The sequence below is a fragment of the Anopheles moucheti genome, chromosome 2 (genome assembly GCF_943734755.1).
Source record: "Anopheles moucheti chromosome 2, idAnoMoucSN_F20_07, whole genome shotgun sequence".
Lineage (NCBI taxonomy): Eukaryota > Metazoa > Arthropoda > Insecta > Diptera > Culicidae > Anopheles > Anopheles moucheti.
The window spans coordinates 21152910-21173038 of record NC_069140.1 but is presented as its reverse complement, the minus strand read 5'-3'; the positions used below and the strand labels follow the sequence as shown (position 1 = coordinate 21173038).

General features: G+C 48.0%; 1 protein-coding gene across 5 annotated transcripts in view; it reads right to left on the bottom strand.

Annotated features, from left to right (window-relative positions):
* LOC128310013 (homeobox protein 5) overlaps nt 1–20129 on the bottom strand; it is a 91912-nt gene that overhangs the window by 8225 nt on the left and 63558 nt on the right. For 4 of the 5 annotated variants that reach the window (XM_053046541.1, XM_053046540.1, XM_053046543.1 and 1 more), the window contains exons 4-13: nt 5335–5439; nt 5099–5223; nt 4913–5010; nt 4624–4832; nt 4363–4515; nt 4139–4284; nt 3854–4048; nt 2667–3671; nt 2457–2603; nt 1208–2366 (exon numbers count right to left, since the gene is read on the bottom strand). In XM_053046541.1, the coding sequence (XP_052902501.1) occupies nt 1208–2366; nt 2457–2603; nt 2667–3671; nt 3854–4048; nt 4139–4284; nt 4363–4515; nt 4624–4832; nt 4913–5010; nt 5099–5223; nt 5335–5439 (3342 nt within the window). The remainder of the gene's footprint in view (nt 1–1207; nt 2367–2456; nt 2604–2666; nt 3672–3853; nt 4049–4138; nt 4285–4362; nt 4516–4623; nt 4833–4912; nt 5011–5098; nt 5224–5334; nt 5440–20129) is intronic. The other variant, XM_053046542.1, reaches the window with a different exon arrangement.

The window sequence follows — 20129 nt, the reverse complement described above, 5'->3', positions numbered from 1 at the left end:
GTACCTGGGGACGGGCAGGGGGAAAAAAGAAGGAACCGGAACATTGAAGAATGCTTATGAAAAGCCAAGAACCGGTGGAAAAAATGCACAACCGAACCAAACCACTGGGAACCAGCCACGCGTCCGGTACCGTGATAATACAGCCGCACACAAGTTGCATCCAAATTCTGTGCTCATTTTTCTCGCCCACATTCCTTTCTGATTGCCAGGTTTTTCCAGGTTCTCATTACACAGCACACACACACACACTTGCACGAGCGTTGTGTGAGTTGCTGACGGTGGAAATTGAGGTGGAAAACCGGGGACGCTAGTAGCTCGAAGCGAAAGAGCAGAAGAGCAATGCGAATACTTCCTTTGTTCGCCGAAGCATTGCATCAAATGCATCAAACGGTTCATGGAGTGCCGACAAAGGCAGGGCAAAGATGTGGGACAGCTCTCGGGAAAGGATCAATAATAAGTGCAACATGTCTAACCTGGGGTACAGTGTGGCGGAGAAACGAAACGAATGCACTCAGCGGGGCCGGATGTGGAAACATGTTTTGCTTTACCGTACAGTTAAGCTTCCGTGTATTTTCTACTCCTCAGTCAGGTGGGAGGTGGGTTAGGAAGTTGAGCTGAACTTATTTTTTGTTTTGTCCTGTGTGCTTTTACTCCTTCATTCCAACCTCCCTCAGCGGGACTTTTTATTGCTTTGTTTTCACCTACTTTGTTGCTGCGTTGTAAGCAGCAACAAGGGAGCTAAGCGAAACTTTCACGCTGGAATGCCAAACTAGAACAAAACCGGTGCAAAAGTAGCGCTGAGTGAAAATGTTCCTACAAGCTCTTGTGTTAAGGATGTCACATTTCATGCATTTTGGTGTGGTGGGTGGAAAAAGCTGGAAACATTGATAAAAAAGCACTGAAAACAAGTAATATCGAAGAAATAACCTGGCGAATATAAAAAAAACGCATGAAACAAAGATGTGCATACACTCCAGGGGGTTTTGCAAGTGCTCGAGCACCACCTAGAGAAGGTAAATGGGTAACGCAGTGGGATGTTTCGTGCAAACATAATTCGAGGAAAGAACAACAAAACACATGCAAATCGTTGCGAATCATTACGGAGCGAAAAAGGGCGAATGGTATGGTTCACCGCATTCTTCATGCATAGATAGGTCACACTAAGGACAAGCGACACATGCAAGCGAAACAAAGTTCTGCTACTTACACTGCCCTCACTCGGTTTGGTTACGGTTTGTTCCAGGTTCGACCGTGCCCCATCCTGATTTCGGTTCGTATCGAAACAAATCAGCGGACCAACATGATCGCCCCCATCACCCTTGGTACCGTTGATCACCTCCCACGGTCCATTGCTCATCGGTTGGGTGTTGTTGTTGTTGTTCAGTACATTCTGACTGCCGGTAACACCCATACCGAGCAGCCCGGTGAAACTTTCCGGATTGTTATTGTTTAAGCTACTGCTGCCCTGGTTAAGTCTTTCCACACCAGTCTTATAGTTTTCCAGATAGTCGATTGACTTGTTGAATGATGGCGACTGTGCCATCGGGTTCCGCTGCTTCCGGTCTGTGCCGGTGACAATGGATGAGCGGCTAAAATTGTGCACACTGGTGATGTTGTACTGGTGTGCCTGTTGCTGCTGCTGCTGCTGCTGATGGTGGTGTTGATAGTGCCGCTTCGGGCGTATCGGTACACCGATGTCGGACTTAGTGCCGCGGGTACCGCCAGTGCCCGGGCCCAACCCACCCAGCGCATGGATACCGGCACCGGACGGGCCAACGTTCGACCGGAAACCGGCCCCATCGAAGTAGTAGTGGTAGGGCGCGGCGGATGACGACAGCGTTGCCACCGTGTCCAGGTATGTGCTAGTGCTTAACCCACTGCCAATACTACCGACACCACCGACCGGATGAACGCGGCCACCAATATTGTTAGTAAAATTGTGCCGATACTGATGATGCTGTTGCGGTTGTTGCTGCTGATGATGCTGAAGGTGATGGTTCTGGTGAGGGTTTCGGGTTAGACTGAAGGTGTAGTGATTGTTTTGATAGTGTGTGTTGTTAGTATTAATCAAGCGACTGTTACTGCCGTTGGCACTATGTACACCAGGTACCGAGGAAAATTTGCTCTGAAGATGTGTTTGCTGTTGCTGTGATGGTGGTTGTTGCTGTGACTGTGGTTGTTGAGTTATAGCTGACGGTTGGTTGGTTTGCAAGAGCCCGGTACGACCCGGACAGAGCGGAGGTTTCCTACTACTCACTGTGTGATGGTGCGGCTTCATCGTGTTGGACGAGGAGGACTTCGTGTGGCCCGACGTCACGGATGCTCCGGAAGATTTGTTCGTACCGTACTTGGCACTGTCACTGGATCTGTAATGTACATGGCAAAATCGTCATCGAAACAGACAATCAGGAAACAGTTTCACTACGAACCATCGCACCACTATCGCATCTACTTACCTTTCCGATGAGTACGCATAGTCTTGATCGGCCCCAAGACCGGAATCAGTGTGTTCGTGGGACACACGCAACCCTGAACTGTCCAACGGACTAAGACTCGATCCAGTGGGCGAAATGAAGTCTCCCATACTCATGCTAGACATCATTCTGTGGAGAAATAGATCGATCAGTGCACAGCTCGTCACAACTACCGCGCGCATTCCGGCGTACCTTATAAGCCCCGAGTTACGGTCGTAGTCCCTTGACGAACTGATCGTACTAGCCGATCGTATCGAACCGCCGTTGATGCCATTCTCCACCAAACTGCCGTCGACACCCTTGGAGTATGGGTCCCGTATCCGATCGATACGATTGTTGCTCGCCTGGTGCGGTTGGTGATGGTGATGATGGTGCGATAACGAGGTCGACGATTGATGACTAGTCTTGTGCACCTTCAGTGTGTTCGGTTTTTTGGCGGCATGATTCGTCTCCACGACCGTGTACGGTATCTCGCGCAGCTGATCCTCCGTCATCCCGGTCGTATCGACCAGATCGAACTGCAGATGCTTCGTCAACTCGCTGGACCAGATCTTTTCCGACGGCGAACGGTGTTTGCGATGTCGCCGGCTGCGATGATGGTGCTGTATAATGCCAGAATCGGGATGCGAACCCTTCATCACCTGGCTGCTCTTGATGACGGCCGCCTTCGGTACCGCATCGGAGTGCTGTTTGCGCTGTACCTCCAGCCACTGCTCACCGGAATCGACCAGCTCGATCGAGTCCGTCGATCGCCGGTGCCCGGAGTAGCTACGATCACGGCTCTCCGTGTCCGAACGGTTGCGTCGATTCTTCGAACGATGGCGCCGATGCTTGCGGTGCGAGTTATGCGAACGTCCCGAGCGTCCCGAACCGCGGCTCATTTCACTCTCGTTGTCCGACACCCGGCGACTCCTGTGCCGGCGTCGACGCCCCGACCGCGATTCGTTCGACGAATGGCTCTCAACGGAGCTGGATCGCATTCGGCTATTATTGGCCGGTGCACTCATACGCGTCGATGCGGACCGTACCGACTTCGGGCTCGAGTTAATCCCGAACAAACCACGCTGCTGCGACCGCATCCAGGGCGCACTGCGGGTACTTCGCGGGGAGTCTGGTGGGGCAGGGCCCTGCGCTTTACTACCGCTACCATTCAATGCAGCCGGTATGCTGCAAGTAGAACGATAAGGGCTCTCAAAGCTGTACGGCGCGAAATGCATCGCGCAACAAATCACACACACACATACGAAACAGACGACAAAATGGCGCATAGGAGTGCAGGAAATGTTGGAGTGCGCGATGAGAGAGGGCAAAGAAAGAAACATCATGAGATGGGATGTGTCAAAATGCGTGGAAAATGGTATGCGAGCGGGGAAACTTACGACTGTGCCGGTTGAGGTATTGAAACGGATTTGATTTCCTGCTGAATGTATTTCGGTGCATCGAACATCTTGTCCTCGGGCGGTGGTTCGTTTATCACGCGTCGCGGCTGTCGGCGGGACGGTGTCCTGGTGAACGCGGGTGGAACACGCTGTTGCGTCGAGAGGTCCTTCATCGATTGACGCTCCGAACGGGCACTGAAAAGTGAGCGCAAATGTACACGACGCTTAGCTGTGTCGGTGCTGTGAAGTGTTTCCGAGTGGAAAACAGAATTCAACACGGCATACCTGTACTTGCTGGCAAGGGTACCGGTGGCCTGCATCGGCGCTACCCGCACCAGGCGGAAGAACGAATGATGCTCGACGCAACATTTCCACAGATGCTTGCAGGCGCTCTTTTTTGGTGTCTCGAAACCGTAAGTACTAACTTCATTCTGGGTAGAGAGTGGGGTGAAAAACAAAACGGCATAAAACGCGATACACGGAGGTGCCAGCATCTCATCGATACGTACGTTTTTATCACAGACGCGAAGCATAAAGTATCGTCCTTTGTAGTAGACCTTCGCTATCCGAGGCCAGTAGTAGTGTGCGACGGTTGTTTTATTACGCAGCACCACAATTCCACCCGGCGTTAGGCCGAGAAAATATTCCACACTGTCTTCACCCTAACGGTTACGATGGAAGCGAGACAAACATTCGTAAGGGATTAACGTTTGGACGGTTTGGACGGATACATAATAATAAAGATGAGGATATCCATCCATCGCACATACCAGAACCGGATGCAGATCCACACCGTACATGTCATGCCATTTGACTTTGTCCAGATAGTTAAACTCGGCCTGCGACGGAGACATTCCTTCCAGCTGGATGTGCAGCTCATGGATACGGCTTTCGATTTCCTTCGTTTGGTTGTTGAGCAACCGGAACTCGGACACGTATCCGGGCGGATGTTTACGCGGATCATAGTTACCGAGCTCGGCTGTAGGAAAAGAAAGGAAGCAGAAGGTGGAGGGGCTTTACTGTAAGCTCAATGGTTGAACAAAAGTTTGCGCTGCGTACCCTGTATGACATACGCTCCCAGTTCGGCGGCAAGCTCAAACGAAACGGGCAACCGTCCTTGCAGAATGTCCTGCTTCACCTGCAAATACAGCTGATACCTGGAACGGGCGGGTTGAACAATTAATTCCAATATTTATTGCCTTCTATAGGCGGGACGTTAGGCCGACGGATCGTCGTTACACTTACCTCGTAATTTCTTCGACAAGCTTGCAGGGATCGCAGGCGTAGAACTTTACACCGAAGTACAGATCGTACGGCACTTTGCCAGCTTTCAACTGGCGCGAAAGTCTGGCACCCGGATCCAACCAATGCTAAAAGAAAAGGTAACAAGAGAAGAAAGGGCACCAGTCAAGACGCGTCAGTACAGGCAGCACTAACGTTGTACGTCCCTCAGCTGGAGCTACAAACCGCACTCTACTTACCGTCTGATTGTCCTGATCGATGTACCGGATCCCAAAGTAGGCAGTCTCTATCAGGTTGAGGCGCGCAAAAACCACATCCAGCAGGGCTTGGCCGGGTAAATCGTCCTACCGCGAGTTGACCACATGCAATGGAAGGAAAAGATGAAAAATAAATATTTAACAATCAAAATCACCCGACAGCCGACCGGGATGCGGCGCCCGGAACCCCAGTCACTGTAAGTCAGAAATTAATGATTTGTTAGCGGACGGATCACAACAGGCAGATTTCATTCCATTCGCGTCGGGCCCGGAGGATGCTGTAATGTCATTCTAGCATTCGCATTCCCCACAGCGCGCGTTGTTGCGCATTGTGAAATTGAAGTTCATTTCGCAAACATTTGCGCGGCCGCGGCCCCCAACATTGGCCGGGGACACGGCACCGGGTCAGGAGTATTTGCGTTTCATCATTTCGGCTTTGGCTAAAGGTGGCTTGCTTTGCTGTTTACGTTGCGTACAAGCGGGCCCGTACCGTTTGTTTGCTGGATAATGGTTCCGGTGGCATTGTTATGATGATAAATGTTTGGCTGACCCTGACTTGACGCCGGCATAAAAGGATTCGAATACGTCAGCAGTCCTCTTTTTGGAAAATATAAAATAAACAAAATGGTTCCAATGGCCGCCATTTTTGGGAAACGATGATTGAGCTCCAGAACTCAGGCAGGGGGGTCAAATTGCAAAACAATGCAAAAGTTCAATTAATAACAGATTCGCAACGTGGATTGACCGGTACTTGGGGGTGGGTTGGTTTTTGGATACCAATTTTTGCTGGGAAATGTTGTCCAATGCTGGCGTACGTGTACACAGGGCACTAATTTGATTGTACCCGTCCCCCCGCCGGATCACTTTCGGGACAAACGAGCTTGGCCGAGCTTTGTGTTCTACCCGGAAATGAGATCAATAATAAGGGTTGCACCACCGCGTGACAGCCATGCACAGGACGCATGACGGATGCAACACATGCAACAACGGTGGTTGCATACACTGCCCCATTCAACACGATGATAGATGGTGAGACTGACCCAGCGGCAAAAGACACGGACACGGATCTCGGGTAGGTTTCTTTGATTTATACTTCCTGATCGTTTGGGCTGGTGCGCGCGATGCCGTTTTCTTTTCCGTATTCTTTCGTCGCAAAAATAATTCTCCCTCCGATGGCGGGGTGTCCGCATTCGTACTACGCGCGTAGCTGTCATTAAAGAACCATTGGAAGGATTTGCAGCGTCACGCTACAGACCCACGCGTTCTGACAACTTGAGGTCCGGAGTGGGCCAATGTGTGTACGCAGGTCCCCGGTAGGGGTGTAATGCACCATTGACCGATGTACGATACCTTCCAATTAGCACCAAGCCGGCCACGGAAGCGGGGGGGCGGGGGCGGGATCTCAACCATCTGGAAGTATCCGCTACAAATAGGAATCTTATTGCGCTCAAGCAAAACCGTGCACTATCGCATGCCAATCGGGCAAGAGTGATGGTGGCTATTGGCACAATACGAGCGCGCGCGTACGGTGAGAACTAGGACTTCCTGCTGTGCACCCGAGCCCTCTTCAACCGTACGTCCATCAGCTCACCATGAGTCAGCGAAGCACTCCAAACCGTCGTACAAAGCAGTACGGAGCAACAGCAACAAGGAATGATAAATTGTCTGCTGGAGCTGGTGATAGGATTCATGTTGGTGGGAATTTTGCATTTGTTGGCTAGCGTATATGCTGTCCACGAGTGGCTCGTTAGCGCTGAGGAGATGCATCTACACGCGCGACGTGCTCCGAAGCGTTATTTGAATAGCGGGTCAGTTATGCGTGATTCTTTTATTAACGTTTGGTGTGTACAACATATAAAGAACCGAGAGAGTTAATCCAAGCACCTAATTTGGGTAATTCTATGCGGCGAGAAAGTCAGTGGCTCATTTTCAAGTGTACGCTCCATTTTGAATCCATTTTTTTTTTTTTGAGGCGGAAAATTCGATAGTACCTTCGGCGTAGTAGTATCCTCAATGGCAGTAGAACAGTGAAGTGGCTCGTGTTGCTACGCGCTTGCACAAGCTCCGAAAAGCACAACTTTTTCGTTATCAGTGCAAATTAACTTTTCTGCACCTCGTACAAAGCCAAACGACGGTGAGAAGCGGACGATCTTGGCCAATGAAAAGCGCTCCGGATATACTCGCCCCGACGGTTACACGTTGGTTGGCGGATGCTGCTTGGTGTGCATGTTCGCCTTGTTTTCCACCGCTCGGTAGCAGTGCGTGCGTCCCGCGTGTACCCGCGTGTGGCGTTGGTTTATGATGTCGTTAATCTTATTACAAGACTTATTGTGCACTCATTTTTCACCGCCACCGAACGGATCGAGCTATGATAGAGGCTGCATAGTAGAAGCAGGAGAGAGTTTTGCTTTGCATTTTCATCCAAAACTTGGGATTGCTTGGGGGAGGTGGAATCGACCGTACGGCTGGGGCATGCTTGGCACCTTGAATTGGTACGGTAACACTCTAAGGGTCTAAGAGATTGTATTTTACCCGATACGATTTGTGACAGCGTCTGCTATGAGTGCACTAAGCCTGAGTTGAGGAGTCGAAGCCGCACTAAGAGACTACAATTAATTAATTTGCTATTCTTGCCTTCCATCATCCCATTAAGAGTAACTGCAACATATTTCTTATTTTACTTAATTTTGTACTGCTTTAACGCCTTTATGTGTTATGTGTCACAAATTTCCCTAACGTATTCAAAAATGCGATAACGAAACTAGTCAAAACAACAAGCTTGATCATTATTAATAATATTTGTTGCATAATGTTCGCTAAAAACATTTCTCTTTGCAGTTCGATAACTGTGTTTGGTAACGAATTAAAAAAATAATAATAATTGTTTCAGGAGTAAAGTGACAATGTGGTCGCTTTAGTGTTTATTTCAATCTATCGCTCCGAACCGAGTTAGAAGAGCTTCACGCAATTTTCTGAACGTCAAAGAATAACTTGTATAATTTCTACATTTTATCTTACCTCGTGCAAAGAGTGAACGGTGGCTTCTTTATTAATTTTCCCCAATTTGGCTGTCTAGTTTCGTTCACATTCGTGATGAACTGTTGCAGAGCTTTCCCGGCGTAAGCTCATTAATTTCGCACACAGCTTTCAATTCACTGCTGCACTGTACGCATTGTGACGCTGTATTTCGTGTATTACATGGAGTATTTCGAAGAAATTGTTTAATCCCATTCATGTTCTAACAGATGTCGCTTTCATAAACATTCCATTCGCATGATCAGCATTACATTTGTGCATTGCTCTTATGAAACATTCGATATGTAACATCGGCAGAGCGCTCCATTCAGTGCTTGTCATACGGCAAAATGCCGCTAGCATAAGCATGCTTATTGTTCTACAAAACCCACGACAAATGATGGCGTGCCAGAGCACAAACATGGCGAAAAGTTGTTGGGACTTCCGCAGAGGGCAGATCATTAATATGCATCCGCTGTAGACGCGCTCGCACACAGGCGGCATTGATAAGACGCAGTGAATTCTTCCCGTTCGGCTTTTCAATTGCCGATCGGTGGCAGACAAACTGACTGCCACCCGGTGGCCTTGCATTAATATTGATGGGATTTAAATTACGTCCCGAGCACCGCGGACCAATCTGTCCGGTAACAACAATAGTGTCTTGCAGGCACGTCGTTCAGCTGAGCAGTTTCAAAATTGGAGTGGTGGAGTGCGCACCGTTGCACCGGTTTCGGCATCAGTTGCGCGCAATGTTGTAAGTGATGGATGCAGCGCGATTCATCGATCATTCGCCAGAGGGATCGCACCCGGGTCACAATCGATTACTGTCCCTGTCGGAACTAATCGGTCTCCTCTCATCCGCAACCTTCGCAGTGACTGTTGACCCGCATGTAAATAAATCAAACCCAGTGGACTCTAAATTCTCATACACGAGCTGCCGTACGTACGTTTTACCTTTCTTTAGGTTTTACGTTAATTTGCTAAGTTCTCACCGGCTATAAACTGCAACACTTTATTGTGATTGATTTTCCCTTGAACAGCAAAGGTTAGGGGGAAAAATCGATCGACCAAGAGCGCAATGCACTTCCTCACCTGCAAAATGAACCGGGTTTCTACCGGGTGCTGCACTGTCGACGAAACCGTCCAAACCATTCATCGCTTTGATGTGTCATTTAATCTTCGCCCAAAGATCGTACAGATAATTGAAAACGTGACGTTTTCCCTTGCAGCGAAAGAGTTCCGTCTGTGACCGAAATTTTCTCGAAAAAAGGGAGCCAAAGGGAACCGAAGCGAAATGTGAACCTGAACTGCCACATTGCTCACTCACCACCACGTCGCACCATTCCCGGTGGATAGCTCACCGTTAACAGGTGGTTTGAAAATGGTGACTTTCTGTTCATCTTTTTCCCCTCCCGGCGCAATCTACCAGGATCTCCCATTCCCGGTTCGGGGGAACTCCCTGGCAGAACCTCCGTCAAGACTCTGTCATCATCTGTTTAAGTGAACTTTTGTGCTCCATTTTCCGGCTGGATTGTGTGCCCTTTGGCTGTCTTTTGACTCTAGGGTTTGCAGGGAGGTTTTTCCTATTTTTTGTGCGAGTTTAATGGGAATTAAAACTGGGTGTGGGCCGGAAGGTTTTTCAACGAGAAAATGAGTAGCAAGAAAAAGAAAGAAAACAAATCAGTTTTTGAGCACCAGAATAAAGGGAACACGCAAATGCGCACACCTTTTGGGAAAGAATGTCTGCGAGCAAAATGGTGTGCAGTATATAAAATGGTCTTCCATTTTGTCAGCTGGTCCATTGTTCTTGCAAAGTGTTTGCGGCCGGAATCGGTGGCTCCGGGGGGGTGGTGACTTTTAAGAACCTTATTACAATTCATTAATAATAGAGATATCAGCTTAACAATTCTCCTCTCCCTCTCTTCATCAGTTCGGTTGCCGTTGCACCGCCCCATCCACCCTGTGGTCACGAATTATGCGTGAGAAGTTCGCAACCTCGTAGTGAGGTCATGTTTTATTCAATGCCATAAACATTCAAACAAAGGCTACACACATACACACAAAATATGGTTTTTTATTCCGGGTTTGGAGTTCCTCTTCCGCTTTACTTGCCAACGTGTACCGGCGAATCCCGATCATGGGTTCCGGCTGTCGCGTCACGCAGCGAGAAATAATTATAAATGCTCCACAAAAGGTAAACATTTTATCTAATTTGTTGACGCCACTTTGCATTGAATAGAATTTTCCCAAGTGGGGCGAGCATATGGTAGTGGAGTTTGGTCGTGAAAATCAGAACAATTTAAAAGCGCCTCTCATGATGATGTCCATTCCGAAGCGTACAATCTTCTGCCAAGCAGCGGGTCTTCTCTCGGCACCGTCCGCATTAGTTCTCACGCGCGCTAATGAAGTCGTTTCGTATACATCCGCTTTGAAGCTGCTGGCCCACGGATGCCCGGGTGCTTCGTTGTTCGAATAGTCACGATGACACCCGGACCGACGAGACCCCAAAAGTGAAAGATAAATACCCACAATCATTGCAGCTCATTGCACACGATTAGTTAGGAGCAGCGTGCGAACGTTTTGCCGATTGCATACTGTTCAGGCGCAATCATCGTGCCGCTACGAAAAGCGTGTCCGCGGAGACGAACGGTTGATGCCGAAAAGGCAAAGGAAACATAATTTGTATAAACGCATCAATCACGCAAACCCGATGCAAGTCCGCTGGATTTCCTGCAAGGACGACGCATTCAGACGACGACGATCATTAAAGTGACCAATGCGATGGGCTATTACACACTCGTGGGACTAGCAGCAGCAGCAGCATCGACCTTCGAACCATGGCGCGTGTTTGCTGCCCGGGGAAATCTTTTCGGTAGTTGAGAAGGAAATGGGATTGAGCTAGCATTTTTTTGTGGTCTTCTGTGCTTCATTAGCAGTGGGAATGCGCGTTGAATTATAATTTGTTCGCCAATGGCAACTGTCCATTGACTGAGGTTGCGGTATATGCAAGAGAGGCACAGGGCAGATGATGTGTCCTTGGCCCAAACGATGACCTTGATGTGGCCCATTTCTCAGGATGAACCCCGGTGGGATGTGGACGTAATTTGCTTACCCATCGATTGTGTCTGTCCCCCTCCCCACCATCCCACCCATATTTGACTTAATTATGTGCCCCTGCGCTTCAATTGAACTGCAAAAAGCGAATAGGTACAATAATCTGCTTCGTCCGGAATGGTCGGAATCCGCCACAATGACTGTCATTAATCAATGTACCCTCCCCCCCTCGGCTCACAAGTGCGCACTGTGCCGTTGGGTGAGGCGGAAAACGGTAAGAAACGATCATTGGGACAATTTCAAACTCAATCAACCTGGCGGTTCCGGCCCGACACCTCGGGTGGGAGCTACTTTGGGATGGATTAAATCCACCATCTCCCACCCACCAAAACGCTCAGACGATCGGTGATTTTCCATGCCATGAGTCCGTGACATAGGTCGCACTCATACGCCACCACCAGGCTAATGATTCTTAATTCAATTTCGAAGAGTTTAAAAAAAAAAGAAGCTCATTATAACCCGTCAGCGTACGATCGGTTGTACGATCGCCCTTATGCGACCATCCGATGGGAGAAGAATGGCGTAATGCACACTTTGCGAATCGTTTGTGACGGCGGGGGAAATTAAGCATTAATCACACAGGCTCAACTCTGCAATCGTCTTGGGGTTGGGCTCAATGGCCGTACCATGTCGCAGCCGTAGTACGCCTCCGATGCCGATCGACCACAACGCTTAGCAAAAACCACTCACTCGCACCAAACACACCAAAGCCAATCGTGCAGCGTTTCGAGGCATCGGGTGTGAGACGGTGTCGCTGATTTTACCCTTTCATCGACGCTAATTGATCGCTTCGGCTAAACACCGACAGACCTGTCAGCTTCACTGACATGCCATGTGGAATGGATTTCTTCGCTCAAAACGGCTTCGCGAGCGCGACGACTGTGAGGCCGGGGAGCAGTTGCAACTCGGTTGCATCGAATGAAACGTTACGGAATGTGTGAGAAGAAGTAATCGGGCAACCGTGGAACGATCAAACTCAACACCTGCCCAAACAAGATCCATTTCGGTGGAAGGTGTTAGCATTCATTCGATACGTGCTGCATACTGGTCCCATTTGTCAAGATCTTCACCGTGGACAGCAACAACAAAAAAAAACAAATAAATAATAATCAAACGGCGTACCAAATCAATTAAACAATGATCGATTTCGCCATTTAACCATCGCTTGCCTTGGTGTAGGTGGGGTAAAATGGATTCGAATCACCGCTTTTTATTGCCCATTCCCGTCACGCGTATTTATTTATGTGACCTATTTAAAAAAAAAAGCTCCACAGCCACATACACACGCTTCCTGCTCAATGAGCACATTAAACGATGTGCTGAGAGGAAACTCTACGGTGTATGTGTATGCGAATAAATAACATTGGTTTTGCAATGCATTTAATTACCATAAAATGGCTTCATTTGATAAGCGGCTTTTCGTTAGCGCAGGAGCGGGAATAACAGAATCAATCGCTGTCGCTGTGGAGCGAATCGTTAAACGACGCGAAACAATTGGATATGAAATGATGGTTTTGATAATATTGTTTGAATAATACAGTTCACATACTATTGGCGGTGCTTACGTACTGCTATGCCACCCTGTTAAACGTACCAAAGGAAGGAACGTTATCAACGGGAGAGCCGAATCATAAATTGCATACCTTTAGGGGTGTGCAGCTAAGACATATCTCACCAGCACTTCACCATTGGGAAGTAATGCACTTGTAGACAAAAACGTTAAATTAAGTAACAGTGCTATCCGAATTGCATACAGAGCGCTACAAATAAAGGTAGACAGAGCGTTGTATGCGAATGAGCCTAAATGTATGCAATCCGCTTCACGAAAGTCTGTTATTAGAAGATTATTTTCGATTGACAGAGACTAGGTGTTGGATTAGTCGATTGATTCGAGCTAAAAAACTGCGATGTGTTCTAGGGTATAAATTATATTTATTATTTGTAATTATACGTTTAAATACCAAGAAATAAATCCCTCGCCGGGTGCAAGTTTCACCACTATGCTATCGTCAATTCTCATCTCCTTTTCCAATACAGATTGTGCAGCGACAGCCGTTATCAGGACGATTAACGGAGAAGCTAAGCTTATATCTGTCACCATATTGACTGCACAGGGCAGCAAAGTGTACCATGGCAAAACATCAACACAAAACCCACCCACCATAATCAACTACTGCTACCACGACTTCATCCCGGGACGGACACTTGACAACAATGACGGGTGGTAACTGAGATCCGGTTATCTTTCGCCTAACACCGGTAATCTTGCAAGGATGGAACTTTCTCACGACCTCTGGCGTAAGAGGAATCCCCGTTGTAAAACAAATAGAAAAACAAAAACTTTAACCCCTCACCCAGCAGAGTGCATGAAAGTGGAAACTAAACCAACCATAAATAGACACCACCATAAATTGCATTAATTAAAACTGGCGCAACCGGATAGTGAAGCGTTACGTTGCCTTGTGGACAGTTTTTGTAACAGCATGCTCTTTGAAAAGTTGTACCAGCAGCAGCAACATCATTCAGCAATGATGCATTCCACACAACAAAAAAAACCTAAAACATATAAAATAATGTAACATTAACCGTTTTAATTTTTTTTGCGCCCGAGTTCCTTGAAGTGCATGTGCAGCGAATGCGCAATCAAAATTAAAAAGCAGCCACGAGCTTTTACCTATGGGTTTGTATTAATTGGCAGATTTTTATCAAGTAATTTTCATAAATTTCTGCACAACAGCTTACGATTGTGGCTCGGGAGAATAATGATTTTATAAGGTGGCCGGATATTAAACGAAAGGGAAACAATGGCACATTCGGCTATTTTGTTCCCGCTGTACCGGGCAGTGGCGGGGAATGAAGAAGAAAAACAACCGCACCTATGATCGTTTTATGTGACATTAATGATCGTACTGTGATGAAAAATTGTCTTGAAACCACCCATCGCATACATCTCTCCTGGGGGCTTGATGATTCACTTCAGGCTTTCGATAAGTTTTAATTAAAACCCATTCATAACCGCACGAAGGAAAGCGATAGTGCAGAGTGTGACCGAACCCAAACGGCACGTTGCACCGCTGCATCGTCGTGCATCTTAGCCGATGTGTGTTTTTTTTTTGTATTTTGCGAATATTTCTTCAGTTCTGTCCTTTCTTAGCCTCTTCTCATTCCCACTGTCGCAGGTTGAATACGGTTCCCAATCCAAACCATCCAACGATCGCGCCTCCCACGAGCACAAATCCACGGCTTCTTCCCCAGCATCGACATAATTATGGTCATTGTGCATCGCGCTGTATCGCGCACTGGTAATCTTCTTTATTTACCACTTTTTAATAGGATTGCTTGCGATTTTTTTTGTTTGCTTCCCTCTACGCTCTTTTAATGGAATCGTTTACAGCGGTCGTTCGATTCACACCACCACCGGAATACGACGGTTGCTTTGCTGGGCGTTTGTGCGGACGCGCTGCATTCGGACGCCACACCGAACACCAGCTGCAATTGCTGTAGCGCACCCGAGATGAGATGGGCGAGTACATCAATTGGCACACGGCGGCATTGGTACAGTACTTCCGCGCTTGATTTATGGAGCCGTGTACCGGGGCGCCCTAGTACAGCCCGTGTAACAGCCCTAACAGAGCTTTTTGTACGGCAACACAGCAGCAAGCAGTGTTGTGTGCCTTCGAGTTTTTTTTTATCGCTTTCGATTCACTCGATTAAGTTAAGGTACGAACGAGAGGGCGAGAGGACTTTAAAGATACGAGCATCCGTACCGGAACGTAGGCGACGTAACGAATCGCATTCGTATCATATAAATCGAACCACATTTGCAGCCGCGCTGAGCGGGCTATCTTTATTTAATACGATCGATAAATCACATCGCCGCTGGCTGGCTGCAAGCGAAAATTGACAATATTTACTCAAATACAATGGTCGTTTATCACAATGGTTCGTGTAAGGGTCGGGCGGCGGTTCCTTTTTTCCGATGTTCACTTTGTCGTGGTGAAATGATCGTGTAATGTGATAAAATTATCATCCCAGTAAGGGCTGCTGGGGTGGCAAAGCAATATGCTGCGGTTGATTTGTGCTTGACCACTGTGCTGTGTTGGGGAGTGAGCGAAAGGTTTAGAGAAGGCGGGAAGCAGAGGGAAGAGGGGGGGGGGGGGGGGGGGAGCGGATCAAAGGCGAGGCCCAATCATGATTGCCTGAGTGAACTCATTAATAATTCACGAGTTCCATTTCGGGGGAGCGTAATTGCCAAGGATTCGACAGTGGAACTCGCCTGTCCAGAACTCGAACCCACACTGTAAACACAGTAAGAGTACAAACTTTGGATGTCAAAAAAGGTACAAAGAGGTACAAAAAAAAAATCATTTACTAACAGATCGTGCCGCTCTATTGATTAGCCATCTTAGTAAAGACTGGTAGCTGGGTCCCCAAGTGTCTGCACGAGTTCCCATCGGCGACATGATAAATTTATGTACATTTACCCATAGAAGAAAAAGCACACGCTAATATCAATTGAGATATTCCATTCTTGTTGCAATTGCACTGGACGCGTAGTGGGGCGTGCTGTTTTTCGCTTCCCTCGCTAGTTACCCCCACGGTAACTGCAACGTTGGGACAGTATTGGGACGGGCTGGGTATGAACGTGTTGAAAAATTAATCGTGACTTGCAATTCGACTCCACCGCATAAGGGCAATGGAAATGGAGTATTGCGCGGGCGTGTATGACCACGAAGGACTGTCACATTGGAGGGGGGAATGGAGAACGGGGTTAGGGTATTTTAGTGAGCGTTCCCGAACCAAGTGCAGCAGTAGCCTGGTGACTAATTTGACACATGTCACGTTAGTTTAGTGTCTCCGTCGGCAAAAAGAAAAGCAAAAAAACAACGGCGCTCGGCACCGAAATCAATTCGCTGCAAATGTCGCTCGGTTCCCAAGAAATGTTCAATTTGCCCTGCGGTTCCCTCCCGTTTCCAAACCCGCTGCAACATGATAATAATTACGGTAAAATATGATTTCCTTGAACTTATGGTGTGCTTCAAAGTCCGCCTTCCATCTTCGAGCAGCAAAGGATTCATCAATGCGCCTATACAAGCAATGCAGGCCATCATCATCATTCAATCGTTCGTTAAACTCTGCTCTGCTCTCGGTAGAATGCAGTGCAACGCGGTTTAAGTTGCATTTTCGCTACTATAACAAGGGTGGCTGCCATCATTTATCTTGCACTCCCTGCGGTACTCCAAACGGTGTGTATGTGTGTACCGTTAGAGCATCCCATTCATTGTTACGCATTACGCATCCGGACTCAAGCAGACCGAAAGCAAGAACCCGGGAAAGGGGGGGGGGGGGGGGGGGGGCAGTGCATCATCATCACGGAGTCTCTTCCTTCCTCGGGCGTCACTGCACTCCCTTTCTGACGGAGTAGGAAAAACGGTTTCTAGTTTATTAAAAACCTACAAACGACGCCGGTTAATTGCACACCGCGTATCGATTAATCATCTCCGAGGGCCCTTATTTATCCGTGCCCCCTGCACTGTGCAGGATAGTTTGCCGGTACCGCTGATAGCATCGAAAGTCAATAGACAATTTCCCTTCGGGCCGCGGTTGGTTGGTTGCTCCACCAGCCTGAAAGACGTGTGCATCCGTGGTGCGGTCGTTTTGATAAGTATCTTATTTTGCCGCCCGATCGATAACGCGATGGACGGTGCTTCTCGCACCATCGCAGGATTCTCGTCTCGCTAAACCGTTTTGCGGCTTCTACCAGACGTGAGAGCCGTACTTTGCAGGTGGGACGATGGCGGATCGTTCGCAGATACGTTTTCCCACCGATTCCCACCGGCCGGGCCGAGAGGTGGGGATGATCGCGTGCAGTGCAGACGATGGTGCGAGGAATTTATATCAATTTAATAATCTATTAATTTGAATGTTTCGATCATGTTCACGTTACCGAGTGTGCGGCCCGATTACGCTACGGTAGCCAGGCGTGCAGGAGAACCATCGCCACCGAAACCACTAAACGACACTGCGATGCGGTAACGGTACGATATGGCCACATAGGTTATGCAATCCCTGCCAACATGGGGTGGTAATGGGTGCTTTCTCAGGCCTGTTTTATGATAAAACCGTCGTATCATTTCGCTGATTGCTTTCCGTTGCTGCTCAAGGTTGGATAAGCATCAGCTCGAGATGAGCGCGGCAGCAGCAACATACTAAAGTAGTCGTAAGTGGATATCGATATTAAAGTCATCCATATCGGGACATATGGTATCTTGCCGGTACTTATGATGAAATGTTCCAATTTAAACCATTCACTTCCTCCCCTGATAAGCTGCTGCTGTGCCATGCATGGGGGGGGGGGGGGGTTATTCCCTGATCCATTCACCATACCTGCAAGAGATGGAAAAGAAACGCGAATCAGCAAAAAGTGAAAAAAAGTTCCTCATTACAATGAACGTTCATCATCCGGCCGGTGACAGTAATTACAGTGACCTTCCAGTTCCCGCTTGCGCTACCGAACCGGATTACAAATGTTGTGTTTGTCATTTGTCAACGACATCGGTTAGTATCCAGCTGTGTCTACTGCTTCGGCCTGGTAAGGGTGTGAGTCAATTAGAACTAAACGGGTAGTGACGGTTCTAATTAAGAGGGTGGATAGAAGAGGAGAGCAAGTGTTTGTGCGCCGGGTTGTCTTTTCTGCCATGTTGCTAAGCATAAAATGTTTATCCAGCTGGCGCCGACAGGTAAGGATCGGTATTTATCGTGATTGGTTGGGCAAGCACGGAATGGACGTGGTTTAGATGCGTTGCCCATGATTATCACGTGGAGTTTATTTTCCTTCTGCACTATGACACGGGGGTTTACGGAATTTTCCATCGTGATAAACATCGAGTGATGTAAAGGACAGTATTTTCACAGAAAACACTTTGGAAAAGCATGTGTTGATAAGCGTGACAGTTCTTAGTATTAGATAAAAAAGGGAACTTCTCGCAATTGCAGATTTTTCATTTAAATTAACCATTAACTTTTGACAAATTTATCGCTTCATACATGTAGCAAATCTGCAATCAGCCTACTATGTCGACTAAGTCGACATCCATCAGCTATTGCTGTTGTAGGGTTCCTCCAACATGTCCCAAAGCATTAAACGAAATATTCCAAAGATTGAAACAGGTATCAACACCAAATTGACTTGAATTTCCTGATAAAGACACTTGTTTTCATGTTTCACTGCACATACACAACAATCGGTTCGTGTTCGGCAATCACAGCCAGCAACTATCCAACTACTATCGTTTTGGACACTAATCACCCCCCGCCAAAAACCGCTTAGCAATCTCGTACCGTTTATAATACCCCGGCACAGTTCGCAGTGCAGATATTCTTTTGTTCTCAGTGCAATTCAATTCTTAATCGGAAAACTCGTCCAGAGTTCACAAATCAAGACGAATGTATCGAGAACTCGGCAAACTTTTACGCCAAAGGATTGAACCAACCCCGTTCCGGCGTGTGTGTGTGTGTGTGTGTGTGTGTCGGAGATGTGAGAAGTGTGCGAACAATGCTGGCCAGAACAACAGACCGCTCTCGGCAAACAGACCTGATGATGAGTTCGTTGTGTTGTGCGGAAATGGTTGCTTTTCTATAACGAAAAATCGCTGCCCAGCTGGTCTCAAGCGGCGGGGCAAGTTCCAATACACACCCGAGCGGACGGATTTGCGGTTATCGCTTTCATTTTCCCCGATCATACCTCCCCCTATGCAGCCATATTACACCGAGAAGCCGAGAAGCCAACTAACAATGGGAACGTTTTGGAAGATTTCGGTACACGAGGATGCTTGTACGTGTTGGCTTGGTCTTTGATTCCATTACATCGAGAGTTAGGTTCCAATCATGGACAACATCATTTCAAAGGGAGGACATACACACACACCGCAAACCGGTGGAGGGGGGAAATTCAAACGGGGGTGTAATTTATTTGTCTCAATTTAATGCGATACTTCCGATGCTTGGCGTGTGTGCGCTCGAATGTCGCATAGTAAACGCTTCACACCGGTCCTCTGTGTGTACGTGTGTGTGTGATTCTTTGGGAACTCTGGTTTGGCAATTGACCAGTATGAATGGTACCGGAGTCTTTATCCCCTGGAACCCCCTAATCCTTATTTCCCTGGTCGTGCTTTTGTATGACATCGGTTTGCCGGTCGGGTAGCTTCAATGCCGTGGTCATACAGGTCGAATGTCATGTATCGATAGTGTACAGTGGATTCGGTGGCATCAAGAAAGCCAACATCAAGCAACCGGATCCAACCGGGACATCCCCTACCCTACCCCTCCGCTGCCGGGAGGTTGGGCTCTGCACTGTTCGGGCATAAATTCCGGAACTGCGCCATCCGGTGCCATCGTGCTCCGGGTGTTTTACCCGGAACCATTGCCAACTGTGTCCCGGTGCGTCTTTATGGTCGAATTTATGGTAATGTGAGCATGGGCTCCTTCCAACAATTCTTCTTCGGTGTGTCACCGGTGTGTTCGCATGTGCTATTGTGTTTGTGTACAACAATTCCCCAACGGTTCGTGTTCTTGGCCGGAGAGCTTTTTCCGGTGGTTTCTCTGGTGCTGTTTCGCAAAAATTTATCCACTTCCGGCAACATGATACA